Raw genomic sequence first — 15,000 nt, forward strand, 5'->3', positions numbered from 1 at the left:
ACCACTGCGACCGAGGCCTGGGACGTGACGGCCGCCACAGAGCGGACCAAGGAGGCGGACAGGGGCTCCAGCTTCACCCCTCCTCCTCCGTTCTGCAGCTGATGGAGGGATGGAGGGATGGAGAAATTAGACTGTGGAGAAAGAAAGGGGTTGGAGGGATGGAGGGATTTGGGATAAAAAGGAGGTGAAGGGAGGGTGGAATGGAAAGGGTTGAAGAACCGGAGGGGCGAAGGGCCAAGAGGACGGAGGGACAGAGAGATGGACGGGAGGGATGCAGGGTGAAAAGAGGGTGGAGGAACAGGGGGATGAAGGGGTGATGGGAGAGGAGGGATTGACGGAGGTGTGAAGTGAAGAAGAGATAGACGGAGAGAGGGAGAAGGAGGGATAGAGGCTCCCGCCTCCAGATAGCATCATGCAGTCAGAACAGATAAATCACAGGAAGTAGGGCAGCTGTCCAAGCTCGGCAACAAAGACAACAAAGCAGGGACCAGGGCTAATATTACAAACAAAAAAAGCGACCAGAAGCGTTTTAGAAGGGGGCACGCCCGGAGGTCAAACATCAGGTCAAACATCAGTCAAACATCAACCTGTCATACCACAGAATTACCGTCACTCACAAGTCTGGCCTATGACCATGCCTCATGTACTGTATACCGCATTCCCCTCGATGGAAAGCATGTAAGAGGTCACTCTCAGTACACATCACTTTTCGTGTATTCGTGAGCTTAGAATGATAAGGTTCTATCTCCGTTTAGGGCAGTTCAGAGATATTGAGCGTCAAAGGTTTTACATTCCATTATGTTTTGTGAGATGGAACCTTTGTCTTTTATGAATTACTAACTCAAAAATGTCAACATTTTAAAAATAACACCACACAGGCATTAATAAACACCTAATGGATCAGATTATGTACAAAACTAAATTTTGACAAAAATGGAGATAGAACCTTATAATTCTAACATCACGTATTATCATACTGATATGTATGTTATCATAAAATATCATACATGTTCTTTTAAGGATAAATAATACTTTTGTGTGCTGAAAAGTAACCGCTTAGCTCTTACCATTCTTATTCAGTTTGGACCCAATAGAGTTTCAATGCAGGTCCAGAACCAGGCAGTACGGTATGCGTTGATCTAAGACTAGTAAACACAACTGTTCTCAATTCAACCTTTGATGACGGGTTGGAACTCACAGCCTCTCTATTGATTTACTCATTCATAATTAAAACCTATGAAATTCACCTCACACGTGCATTTCTAAGACTTAATAAACGTGCCTAAGACCCTTCTTGCATGCATACAGTCCAGTCACAGTACAACTTAATGAATGCATAAACATCCCCCAGCATTCATGCTTATTCAGCCATTGAATAAGCATTTAGAGGGATTGCTGTATGTTTTCCATGACTACATTTTTCTATAAGCAAGCACAACCTCAAAATCAGGGGAGGCTGGTGGAGGTAGAAATCGGAGGATGGGCTCATTGTAATGCATGGAACGGAATGAGGAGAATGATACCGTTGTTAATTCCATTCGATGCATTACAATGAGCTCGTCCTCCAATTTCTACCTCCACCGACCTCCCCTCGTCAAACTACTGTAGCTCATTTCAATACCGATGAGTAGCTGACCACCTACAGTAGAGTAGGTCTAAATCCTAATAGATTTTCAAACCATCGGCTCAAAAAGCTGCAATGTCAACACACCAAGCCATGTACAGCAAGGCCACTACTGGTCGCCAGCAGCAACACATACAAGCCTTCAGAATGCTACGAGCGCACAAGTCCGTCGCAAACAACCAATCAGAAGCTCTGTCTAGGCAGCGGATGCTCTTACTTGTTCTCCCTGGCTGTTCTCTAAGGCACCGTTAGCCAATGGAGAGGCTACTTCAGGCTCTACTTCCTGTGTGATGGACACATGATGGGTTCAACAGAACAGGATGTTGGAGGTCATTACTGTTGTACGACTTCATTGCGTAACCCCCTGATGTTGTATTTTTAATGTTGTTATCGGATGAAAAAAAAAGAGTTTGCTTTGGGGGGTTGTTTTTCTGTTGTTTTACATTCATTCTTGTGGTTACAAAGAATGATGGAAATGTAATGTGGGAGGGTGTACTGAAACAAAGTCTAAGGTATCTGTTTAGGGTTCGACTTCTGTGACTTCAAGGGCCGGTTTCACATACAAGGCTTGAGCCTAATCCTAGACTAAAACACATCTTCAATGGAGATTTTACATTGAAAGTGTCATTTAGTCCAGGACTAGACTTAAGCCTTGTCTGTGAAACCAGCCCCAAGAGACTGTAATGTTGAAAAGAAACTCTACTGTTGATAAAACAGTGAGTATCTGTGTTGGTGAGTGAGAGAGCTGCCTACCTGGTCCACCTCTCCCTGGGTGATGGGCTGGGTCTGGAAGCGGGCGTTGGCCCTGCGTTGGCGTGTGTCGGGCTTGGTGGTGGTGGCCCCCTCGGCGACGCCCCCCTGGGACAGGCGGTTGAACAGGGCCATCTTCTCAGACAGGCTGAGGGTGGACAGGTCGGGTTGGTCCGGGCCGCTGACCTCCACCCCTCCCGTCCCCGTCCCCTCTTTCTCCCCAGGCCCCGCCGCTTCTACTGTCTGCGGAGCCTGCCTCTCTGTCCTCTCCTTCCTCTCCTTCCTCTCGCTCCTCTCCTCCCTCTCCTCCCTCTCCCTTCTCTCCGTCGCCGTGGAGCCGTGCTGCGAGGATGCCTGCAGGCTGGGAGGAGGAATGACACCCGGGGTTTGACACTCATTGATTGACATGAACCCCATGAGCGCTTCTCACTACTTCTGAACCGACGACACAATAAGCTTCAGGGGAGGCTGGTGGAGGTAGAAGTCGGAGGAGGAGGAGGAGGAGGAGGAGGAGGAGGAGGAGGGGATCATTATAATGCATGGAACAGAATTAGGAATGGTATCAAACATTCACAAACTGCTCCAGGGGCGCCTGACGGGGGCTGTGCCCAGAGCCCAGAGCTCTGTTCTCCCTGGGAGTGTGCATGTGTGTGTGTTGTCTCGGGGGGTGGGGGTGCAAAAATTATAATTTCCCCTCAGGGGTTAATAAAGTATATCTACTTCTTCTTCTTCTTTTTCTTCTTTTCTTCTTCTACTCTCCACCAGCCTCTCCTGTTAAGCATGTATCCTGTAAATATCATCTAGGTAGTGTGAATAAGTGAGATTCCTGATCATTGCATGGGGTAGCAACAGAGTTATAAGTGGATGTTTGTGTGTGTGTGTGCGTGTGTGTGTGCGTGCGTGCCTGTGTGTGTGTGTGTGTGTGTGTGTGTGTGCGTGTCTGTGTGTGTGTATGTGTGTGTGTGTGTGTGTGTGTGTGCGTGCGTGTGTGTGTGTGTGTGTACTAAACTGAGCAGATAACCATGTTCATGTGCTTGGCCGTGGTCCGGTCCAGGCAGCAGACAGGGTCTGCCTGTTCCTGCTCCATCATCAGCATGTTGATTAACACCTCCCCGGTAAACAAACACGTTGTACGGTCATGTGATTCTGACCACGGAGCCTTAACTAATTTCACCTTTGACATTTCCTCTCCCTCTCTCCCTCTCTCATTTCTCCCTCTCCTTCTCCCTCCTTCACTAGACGTGTGAAGCATTTCAGCATTGAAACTCACAAGAGAACTTTGGAAAGAGTAGGCTAATGCTGGGGAATAGAAGTGAGAAAGTAACCGAGAGGCTAATGTGTATGAGCTTTTTCCCCCTATAAGGTTCATGTTGCCTCGCTATTCCAAGGAAACTAGCAGCATGTGAGTTAGCAGAAAATAGTAAGGTAATGTGAGACTCATGTTGTCGATCACTACGAACAGCAGAGGGCAGTGTTGAGCAGGTGTCTGTACACCTCAAGCGTCTAGAGAAAATAGTGAATCATCAAATATCTGATTAAAGGGATAGTTCACCCAAATTACACAATTTTACCCTGAAATGAGTCTATGACCAAGGAAAATGACAACAATTAATACTTCTGTTCTGTTTATCTAGGCTCTGTCACTAAACGTTAATTGAGAGCATTTTTTACCTAAAAACATTTGGACTCTTAAGTGTGTACTGTAGTTTTAGTGGACTATCCCTTTAAGAGCAGTTTCTCTTCATAAGCCAGTTCAAACCTGAATGGAACTGAACACAATCTTGCAGGATGGAAGAGAGACAGAAAGCATGCCAGCCCTAATAGGATCCCAATTAGTTTCAAACCCAAATCTTGTGCTCACTCACTCACACACACACACACACACACACACACACACACACACACATACATACATACCTGATACTAGCCATGTTGGTGCTGCTGACTCCGGTGGGACTGGGGCCACGGGAGTTTACCGTGGAGTAGACAGAACCCACTTGTGAGGACAGAGTAGGGACACTTTATAGTGCAGGGGGGACAGGTGAGAGACAGGGGACAGGTCAGAGTCACAGACAGAGGACAGGTGAGAATCAGAGGACAGGTGAGAGACACAGACAGAGGACAGGTGACAGACAGGGGACAGGTGAGAGTCACAGACAGGGGACAGGTGAGAATCAGAGGACAGGTGAGAGACACAGACAGAGGACAGGTGAGAGACACAGACAGAGGACAGGTGAGAGACACAGACAGAGGACAGGTGAGAGACACAGACAGAGGACAGGTGAGAGACACAGACAGAGGACAGGTGAGAGACACAGACAGAGGACAGGTGAGAGACACAGACAGGGGACAGGTGAGAATCAGAGGACAGGTGAGAGACAGAGGACAGGTGAGAATCAGAGGACAGGTGAGAGACACAGACAGGGGACAGGTGAGAGACAGAGGACAGGTGAGAGACACAGACAGAGGACAGGTGAGAGACACAGACAGGGGACAGGTGAGAGACAGAGGACAGGTGAGAGACAGAGGACAGGTGAGAGACACAGACAGGGGACAGGTGAGAGACACAGACAGAGGACAGGTGAGAGACAGGGGACAGGTGAGAATCAGAGGACAGGTGAGAGACAGAGGACAGGTGAGAGACACAGACAGGGGACAGGTGACAGTCACAGTCAAGGGACAGGTGAGAGTCACAGACACAGACAGAAATGGACAGAAGGATATAAAGATAGAGAGGAGTCACAGAGGGAGATAAGCCATATAGCGAGATCCACAGGAAAACAAAGCAGCAGACATGGAAGTAAAGAAAGAAGAGAAAGAAGAGAAAGAAGAGAAAGGATAAATTGGCATCATTTTCAACTGAGACATTACAATCAACAGTTCAAAAGAATAGCTGGCTCCATTCTGTCAAAAATAAAAACTTTGAGATGATCTGTGTTTGGAGCTTTGAATAGTAAACATGAACGCTATTCTAAAAAAGGAGCCCCAGCCCCATCATCTGTAAAGGACTGTAAATGACTCCTGACTTCAGTAACATAAGGTGAGAAGGCGACCTACGTGGTAGCGTTGACCACTTCTTCGTTGGTGACAGGTTGTGTATGTGAGCGGTCCTGGACCCTCCTCAGACGCCTCTCCACGGCGGCGTTCCGGGACCGTGGTTTGGGAATGCTGCCCTCTGTGGTCCTCTCCAGCTCCTAACATTGAAGATGGCGGATTGAAAAAAATCGTATTTTGGGTCAGTACCATGGCATACACGTTGACAGGAGAAGAGTGGAGCATCACAGTAGCAATACACAGTGATATTCACAGTGTGTGCGTGTGTGTGTGTGCGTTCGTGCCTGTTTGTGTGTGTGTGTGTGTGTGTGTGTGTGTGTGTGTGTGTGTGTGTGTGTGTATGTGTGTGTGTGTGTGTGAGTACGTGAGTGCGCGCGCACGTCTGGTGGCATGCTCTAATCGTAGATACAGTATAGATGGAACACAGACAGACAGATAAACACAGACAGACAGGTAAACACAGACAGACAGGTAAACACAGACAGACAGATAGACAGGGGAGACGGTGTACCCTGAAAAGGGACCTCTTGGCGGCCACGCTCATCTTAGCTCTCTCATCCAGCTTCCCTTCATCCACTGCAACAGAGGGAGGGAAACTGTCATTCTGTACCTTCAATGGTGCAGGGGGTCAGCCTGAATCAAGTACAGGAGGCTAATGATAGCAAGTAATGCTAGCAAGGACAGAGCTGTAAGCTATAAGGTTGTGGTTGAAACACAGGTCAACTTGTGTTGTGTGTACGTTTTCCCTGCACCTCAAAGGCATGTTGCATCAGCAGGACATGATAACGATGTTAATCCTTCAGGGGAGGTTTAGCCTTCAACAGCTGTCACTGTTTACCTTAAGCACAATCCCTCCCACACAATACTGTGTTGTCACCTAGCGAGCAACCACGGGCAAGATCTAGCGAATAATGTTGTTGTCAAATAGTGCAAGGAAAGACATGATGTAGAAAATGACTACAGTACAAGGACGTGTCGTCCATATAAGCAGAGTAAGCAGTGCTTACCCAACGAAAAAATGGAACAGGACAGTGAAAATATTAAAATAAAAGTGCATGTAACCGTTTGTTTGTTTTCATTAAAAGAGTCGTATTTTAGGTCCCAGGGCAGCAGGAGTCATTCATTTTGGCGCCACCTGCAGGAGTAAGCACTCGCTATTCTGCTTGCTTGCATTGCGTTGCATTATAAGCACTTCTCTCTCTGCTTTCCCTCGCGTACATTCGAATGCGTGAAAATGTCTTTTTTTTTTTTTCCCCGATGCCTCAGCCCGCTGTTTAATGTGGCCAGGGTAAGCATGCTTACCAGCCAATCGGTAGTTTGTTCATTCCGATAAGAGCTACTGATTGGCTCTTATCACTTTCAAGTTCACTTAACATTTCACCTTACTTTCTCTCGCCCGGCAGAATAGCTTATGCCAGCTAGCTCAAACGATCTAAATAATAATAATCAATAAGGATAACTTGCTTGATTTTGTGAATATGGACATTACTGTCAGCAACCTAAAGGGATTTTCGTAGACTGGACTGGACTGGAAAAACACAACTACTGGCTAAAGGCCGCCCGAAGCCACCGCTCACCGCACACCCAGAAAGGGAGAGTCGCTAGGGGCTACAGCAAGCCTGGTATGAGCGGTTTATATGATTTATATGATTCGCGAGGCTGGTGGCGATCTGTGCTTGTTTATATGGTTTGAGTACTGTGCTGCTGGTTATGGCTTCTTATTTAAGACTTCCTCTGCTTTTACCTTTGAATGTAGGCCTGTGCCGTTGTGTTTGGAGAGAGAGCTGCTTAATCAATCGCTGAGATAGGCCTAATGTCGCTGTCCGTGCCAGTGGTTCTGGACCAAAAGTGTTTGAGAGAGATAGAGAGGGAGGGTTTGTGATGTGATGTCAAGTGCCTGTGTGACAAAAGTGTGAAAAGAAAGTGTGTTGTGAGTTTACTATGGAGGATGGAAATGGTGTGTGTCTGTGTTGTGCGTGTGTGCGTTTGCGATGTTGAAACTGGACTTGTAGATTTCAGCAGGTTGGCTACTTGAAAAGATCTTGGTTCAAAAAAGATTGAACAATGAGCACCCCTGATAGTCGAAACTGGCAACTGTTTATTTTGTTTTTGGTAATCTGATCACAAAGTGACCCTACAGTTTATTAGCGGGTTCTAGGGCATCAAAATTGCATTTCCTTGAAACTGCGTTCACTGATAGCGTGTATGTGTAATTATGTGTATTTCTATATCTTATGCTTACCCAATCTAAAAGCTCACGGCACGTGCCTGCTACAGTATGTTGTCAAATTGTGAGCAACGAAAGGCATGATGTGTAGAACATTGAGAAATGTTGTTGTTAGTCATTATTAATCTATTTGGTTTTCATTAGAATGATGGAAGTAGGGTCCTGACCTTCGACCTCCATCTCTGTTGGACTCAGTCGGGACCTGGGAGAGAAAAACAAAAAGAAACACAATCTATCAAAATGTATTTGAGACAGACAATTAGCTTTTTGCACAGTGTGAATTAAATTACCCGCAAGAAAAAACAGATAAAGTATTCAAACAAATGTAAAATCACCATGATCTGGCTATCATTTACCCACCATGTACCCTAATGAAAATCAACAACCGCCACTGTACCACCTACTGCTACAAAACTGCATTGGTAATAATGTCTCTTCTCCATTGAGACACATGTGAACTACAGTACTGTAAGGACCTTTCAGTGTGACCCTTGACCCCGGTACCTATCGGTCTCCAGCCGCTCTGCTGAGGTAATGGGCTGGGTCCTAAACCGCTCAGAGGTCTTGCGGTTGTCCCCTGGGGTGATGTAGCGCCGAGGCCTCCGCGGCGCAACCCTGTCACGATCAGCGCTCCCGGCCGGATCTACTTCCATGGCAGATAGGTCTACTTTAGTAGGCTCCCTTTTAGGGGTTGTGTGTTGTAGAGAGAGAGAGAGAGAGATAGAGAGCGACAATGACAACAGAATTAGGGGGAATAATCGTGTGAGATTTTGATAAAGTTTGAGTGTCTTTGACGGCATCCAGGTTAGCGTAGGTTGCACGCATTAGTCACACAACACGATCGCATCCCCCCCAAAAACGAGGGATTTCTCACAGCAACCCAGTGGGACCATCACACCCTCACAGCATGCAGCACCTAACCACTCAGGTTCACCTCACAATGGCAGAACCTCCAAGCAGGTGGCCAAAGACACGACAAACCAACTAATCCACCCTCCTCTACCTGTGTAATAACACTGTAACCGCTCTAGTAATAACACTGTGTTAACAACGTCAGATACTGCATTCAAAAACACAAACGCACGCAAAGTCACAATAGGAGGACCGTGATGGCAAGGTAATTGTTAGGTAAATGACCCACAGCGGGTCTGGATGCGGAAGTTAGAGAGAAAGTCTAGTCAGACAATAGCCATGCTGTTCCACCTACAGCTCGGGCTTCCTGTTGGCGTTCTCCAGGTACGAGTGTCTGAGCTGGGCCACGGAGACCCGTGTGTCCAGGGCCCCCACCTCCCCGTTGACCAGACACCCCTGGATGGCGGCAGCTGCCTCCCTGCTGGCCGTGGTCATGGTCCGGTACATGGCTGATCTCTGGTTCACTCCGATGTCGGACATGGAGCGCGTCCGGACCTTCGGCTTGGGCCCGACGACCGCCTCCGTGCTCCTGTGTCTGGCCTGGGGGAGGGAGGAGCCCTTCTGGAGGTAGACGACCGAGTCGCTCCTCTGCCGCTCCGGCGGGGTTGGCTGATTCTGGGCTTCTTGATGGGGCGGATCCAGAGCCTGGTATTTGGGTTGGGGGGGCTCTGGGGCCGGCTGTCTGGGTTGGGGGGGCTCTGGGGCATATTGTCTGGTTTGCGGAGGTTCTGGGGCATATTGTTTGGGTTGGGGAGGTTCTGTGGCATATAGTTTGGGTTGGGGGGGCTCTGGGGCATATAGTTTGGGTTGGGGGGGCTCTGGGGCATATTGTCTGGTTTGCGGAGGTTCTGGGGCATATTGTTTGGGTTGGGGGGGTTCTGGGGCATATAGTTTGGGTTGGGGGGGCTCTGGGGCATAATGTCTGGGTTGGGGGGGCTCTGGGGCATATTGTTTGGGTTGGGGGGGCTCTGGGGCATATTGTTTAGGTTGGGGGGGCTCTGGGGCATATTGTCTGGGTTGGGGGGGCTCTGGGGCATATTGTCTGGGTTGGGGGGGCTCTGGGGCTGGCTGTCTGGACTGGGGTGGCACTGGAGCCTGGTATGTAGGCTGGGCGGGGTCAGGGGCGTACTGTCTGAGTCGAGGGGGCTCAGGGCCATACTTTCTGGGTTGTGTGGGCACTACGGCTGGATCTCTGGACATGGAAGGCTCTGGGGCCTGGTGTCTGGGTTGGGGCGGCTCTGGGGCATACTGTTTGGACTGGGGGGGCGCTGGGGCCTGGTATTTGGGTTGGGGGGGCTCCATAGGCCTGGCTGTGTCCTCCTGACTGTCAAGACTGGACCAGCGCGGCATCCTCTCCCTCCCCCTCTCCCTGCCCCGTTCCTGTGGTCTTTCTCTCTCCTCCTCTGCCCTGCTGCTTCTCCTGCTCCCTCCTCCTCCACCTCCTCCACCTCCTCCTCCTCCTCCTCCTCCTCCACCTCCTCTGTTACTCTCCCACTCCATGTCCTCGTGGCGTCCTCTCTGGGGGTCGTCCACGCTCTTTTCCCTGCGGCGGATCTCCGAGGGCAGCACGGCCTTCCTGCTCTTCAGCAGGCCCTCCGTGTAGACCTCCTCCCTCAGCACCTGCCTGCCCTCCCTCTGGGCCACGGTGGCGGGGTCCTCACCCACCCTCCTCCTGCGCTCCACCTCTGGAGAGCCTCCGGGGAGTTTGGAGGCCACAGGGGCCGGCATGGCCAGGTAGGGCTGGGGGTCCATGCCTCCAGGGGCGTGGCCGTGGGGGTGTGGGCCTGAGGCAGGGTAGGGTACGTGTCCGTAGGCCTGTTGATGGTGCCCTGGGCCGGGCTGAGAGGAACCAGAGGGGCCGGTCCTGTGGTGGGTGGATGTGTTCCCCTGGGGGCGGTGTCTGCTGCTCGGCGAGGCGTCGGACGGCCGCTCTGGGCCGGCCCTTTGGGAGCTCTCGTCTTTTGCCGTTCTTTCTCTGACTCTGATTCTTAAAAGGGGGTAAGAACGGATGAGCAATGACACAACCCATTAGAATATTTTTTAAATATATATATATATGTATATATCTAATCAAATCAAGAAATCAATCTAGGAACATCATTAATCCAGAAACAACACACCCAGTTACACAGGGATGGACAGTAGCGTACACATGCTTTTATGAGAAACGTTATCAAACCGGGCAGAAAGCCCAGTTCCATCTCACAAAATGACAACAAGTTCAAGTAGCAGCATGCTAAATGCCTCCATTGTAGTTAAACTGTCCAGTAGGCCTAGAGTTCAAGAACAATCCCCTCTAATTTCACTCTTACCAAAAAATAGCCTCAACTACACCTCTAATCTGTGACCACTAGGTCCCAGGAGCTAACGGTCATAGGTTAATCTCACCACTAAGCTTGCCCTAATTGATGGAACGCTGATTCATTTAACCTGGCATGAAGGGGTTTAAAATAGTAGTTAGCTAGCGACGCACACTATGTGAGACTACTTTCATTTGGACCTAGGACACTTGAATTAGCATTAGAGTGAGGGCATGCAGGTCTATTTCTATGATGCAGGACCGATCTCATAGCTGGAGTGATGACCATGTATACCTGTTGGGAAGCTACATAACTTAAATCCCGTTGTAATTGAATCTGTGCACGTAAATCAAGCACTGTCCATCTAGAGGACAGAGGAAGAAGCCCACACAGGAAGCAGGCTACAGCTCCCACACTGGAGAGAGAGAGAGAGAGATAGCTAGCCATTTAAACCTGTCGGGAAAGCACCGGACAACTTGAATCTCTGGGTAAATGAAGCACTCACTGTCAGCGGAAGCTATGAAAAGCGACCCAGATAGCGATGTCTGGCTAGTAAATATAGGGGGGGGGGGGGGGACCGTCAACGTTTATGGTCCAGAGTTAGACAGCTCCCTACAGGCTAGCCTGGCCCCCTGGTTGGGCTGGGTAACTGGACTCACCTGTCCATACAGCTCACAGCCTGGCTACACGGTCGTCTGGCTTACGGGCCCGCCTGCCAACTCTCACAAGCCATTCAGATGCCCTACCGATTATCTGGGCCAAGCCCCCGGGCCCGAAATATACCCCTTAACCCTTTCCTCGCCAGAGAAACGTGAAATATGGGGACGTGCAAGCTTCACACCGCAGCACAGAAAGCTCTAGTGACTTCTACCCTGCTGCCACCGGTATCAACGTCTGATTAAAAAGATTAGAAAGGCACTAAATGGAATCTAGCGATGCAACAAGGTTTTTAACACGGTTGATCGATGGGCACTTAGAAAGTCTCTCACCCTCGAGGACAGCTCCATTTCAAGTAGGTTCTAATCGGAGAATCAATAACACTATTTCTTAGAGGAGCAAATTAGGATTTAGTATTTGTCTCTCAGACACAACAGGACAATGAGGTTCTCATTTTCAGGTCATTTGCAGAACAGCAGAGAAGGAGCACGTAATTCATATTATAGGCCTTATAACCTGACTGAGCTGTGTCAGTGGGTCTGAGTTTTGGGAGGCTGGTGGAGGTAGAAATCAGAGGACGGGCTCATTGTAATGCATGGAACGGAATTCCTTATTCCACTGAATGCATTACAATGAGCCCGTCCTCCATTTTCTACCTCCACCAGCCTCCCATGATATGAGTACTGACTAGACTCAATCAGAGGCTGGTAGATGATGTGCTGAGTCAGTGGTCACTGAGAGGGTTAGTTACTGTAGGGTCCCTGACTAATGTTCGCACCCCCAACACCTCCTCATCCACCTGTTAAGACAGGTGTCTCACACACACACACACACACACACACGGTGCAGGTGCTAATACTATTAGGCCTTTAAGGTTCTACAGGACCTGCACGTTTAACCCATTACTGTAGTCACTCAGTGTGACCAAAGCATTCCCTCTTCAACCAATGTTCTGATCGGTAGGTTTGTGAACAAGTGAAATAGTATAATGGTTACGCAGGTTAAAAAGTATGAAACATTCAAAAACGTTGATTACAAAACTGCAATCCAATGCTCACACTGAGAACCGCATAACCCAAAACACCTATTAACTGGGGAGATGACAGTTAATAGGGAAAAAAAATCACTGCTACTGGGTTAGAACTGGTGGTTAAGGAGCTACAACACTAGAACAGTCTTCCAGGTTAACAGGGGGCGGTCTTCAGACCAGAGACACATCGATACACCCATGTATCCCTACGGTACCTGGAGGGCCAGCTGATAACAGAGTCACTGTCGGAGTCTGTCGGGAGAGACCTCTCGCTCTGTGACAAGGTCGCCAGGCTAGAGGACAACGTGGTCGAAAACAGCACAGCTTAGAGAGGACCGGCGTAGACAGACTGTGTCTGTCATAATAACTTCATAAAATGTGTTCATGAAATAAAATAAAATAAAATGAAAAGTATTTCATAATCATTTCAGAACATGTGGTCCTCTGTGGCTCAGTTGGTGTGGAGTACGGTGCTAACATCGCTTAGGTTGTGGGTTCGTTTCCCTGCTGCCTGGGACCATTATAGGCTGACAAATGTATGCACTCACTCACTGCAATGTAAGTCGCTTGCTTTGGATAAAAGCGTCAGGTAAATGGCATATATATATATTATATTATATAACGGGATCGTCAGTGTGGACTGTATGTTCTGCAGAAGGCTTCTTTTGACCAAGGTCCCGTGAGTGAAGTGTAAGACGAGACGTGTGAAGGAAGAGCGGACACTGTGCCCTCTGACCTCTGGTCATACCTCAGCACTGCCTCCCAGGGCAAGCTTTGAAACCCTAACTTCTCAACAAACCCCCTGATCCCCCCCCCCCCCCCCCCCCTCGCCACCCCAACCCCAACCTCCCCCTAGCCCCCCCCCAAGCCCCTGATGAGATGCCCAGAGCGTTGTCCTTCGCTGTGAAACCAGAGCAGTGGTAGTGTGATAGAGCAGGGAGCTGAACTCAACCACCGTCTAGAAAGATCCACCACTGGCACACTGTTACCAACCTCCAGGCTGTTATCAACCAGTGGCCCAGTGTGGTGAGTAACAGGACACACACACACATACACACGTATACACACACACACACACACACACACACACACAGACACATGCATACACAGGCATACACACACACACACATATATACATACATACATACATACACACATCCACATCCACATCCAAGAGAGACAGATAGACAGACAGGCAGACAGACACATGCGCACACACACACACACACACCCCACACACTACACACACACACACACACACACACACACACACACACACACACACACACACACACACACACACCCTGGGGCAAGAGAGACAGACAGACAGATATGGGTTCACTCAGAGTGTAAAGTTTCACGGCTGTCTGAATCTGAAAGCCCTATAGACTGAACTGCATGTTCACAGAAAAGTATGAGTCAGACAGAACACTAATGCAGGCAGACAGTGTGGCATGGCAGCACACTAGTAGAGCACCACACTACTAGGCTAGAGCAACATCAGTGGAGGCTGGCAGAGGGAGAAGTGGGAGGAGGGGCTCATTGTAGTGCATGGAACGGAATGAGAATTCCACACGTCCATTCCATGCATTACAATGGTCCCATCCTCTGATGTCTACCTTCATCAGTCTCCCCTGATGTACGCGTGTGTGTGTGTGTGTGTGTGTGTGTGTGTATAGGTGTGTGTGTGTGTGTGTGTGTGTGTCTATTCGTGGGGCAGCAGAAGACAGTAACAGCCCCTTCGGGAGGTCAACAGACACCGAGCGGAGAAAGGCCACGGCCACGGCTGTGAGCCTGACGTGAGCTCACTGACTCACTCACCCGTGTCTGCTGAGGATGTTCTGGGCCTGCTGCTCGATGAACAGGTCCCCGGGGGAGACCCCGTAGCGGGGGGAGGGCAGGGAGGCGCGGCGCGCCGTCCTGGGGGAGCTGGGCACCGACGCCACGGTGTAGTCCCTGGAGGAACGTCTGGACGAGGGGGGGCTGAGGTTGAGCTCCTCGGGGCTGGGTTGGTGCTGCTGCTGCTGCTGCTCATGTGGCCTGGTTCTGGGGCTCTGGCCTGGGCTCTGGCCCGGCCCCCCAGCTCTCTCCTGGGCCCTGCGGTAGTTCTCCAGGTTCATCGCCCTCTCGCGCTCCGCGAACGCGTTCACCCTCCCCCGCGCGGGCGGCGCAGGTGGGCCTTGGGCCGGGGCGTGGCCGGGGGCGGAGTGTGACTCAGCGTGCGCCTGCATGTAGACCCTCCCCACCCCGGAGCTGTAGGGCGGAGCCCTGGGGTCTCCCCGCCCCTCCCTGCCCTCCCCTCCTCCGCCCCTCCCCGCCGTCGCCTCCTCCGCCTCCTGCCTGTCCCTGTCCCTCCTGCGCTCGGAAACAGACGCACCCTGTCTGTCCGAGCCTCTGTCTGAGGTTTCCGACTCCCTGCGGGAGCGCGAGTAGCGCGGGGTGTAGT

General features: G+C 50.1%; 1 protein-coding gene across 1 annotated transcript in view; it reads right to left on the reverse strand.

The window, feature by feature from the left end:
• The window catches only part of LOC308172004 (supervillin-like), a gene marked incomplete at both ends in the record, with an annotated part of 45,682 nt that overhangs the window by 25,898 nt on the left and 4,784 nt on the right, over nucleotides 1-15,000 (reverse strand). Inside the window, 11 exon segments of the mRNA XM_080546914.1 lie at nucleotides 1-98; nucleotides 2,378-2,555; nucleotides 4,292-4,330; nucleotides 5,432-5,568; nucleotides 5,940-6,004; nucleotides 8,123-8,152; nucleotides 8,155-8,336; nucleotides 8,863-9,835; nucleotides 10,055-10,554; nucleotides 12,770-12,847; nucleotides 14,376-15,000. The exon segment at nucleotides 1-98 is cut by the window's left edge and continues 269 nt beyond it; the exon segment at nucleotides 14,376-15,000 is cut by the window's right edge and continues 273 nt beyond it. Coding sequence (XP_080403040.1) covers nucleotides 1-98; nucleotides 2,378-2,555; nucleotides 4,292-4,330; nucleotides 5,432-5,568; nucleotides 5,940-6,004; nucleotides 8,123-8,152; nucleotides 8,155-8,336; nucleotides 8,863-9,835; nucleotides 10,055-10,554; nucleotides 12,770-12,847; nucleotides 14,376-15,000 — 2,905 coding nt within the window.

Source organism: Nansenia antarctica, assembly GCF_963989245.1.
Source record: "Nansenia antarctica genome assembly, chromosome: 16".
Lineage (NCBI taxonomy): Eukaryota > Metazoa > Chordata > Actinopteri > Argentiniformes > Microstomatidae > Nansenia > Nansenia antarctica.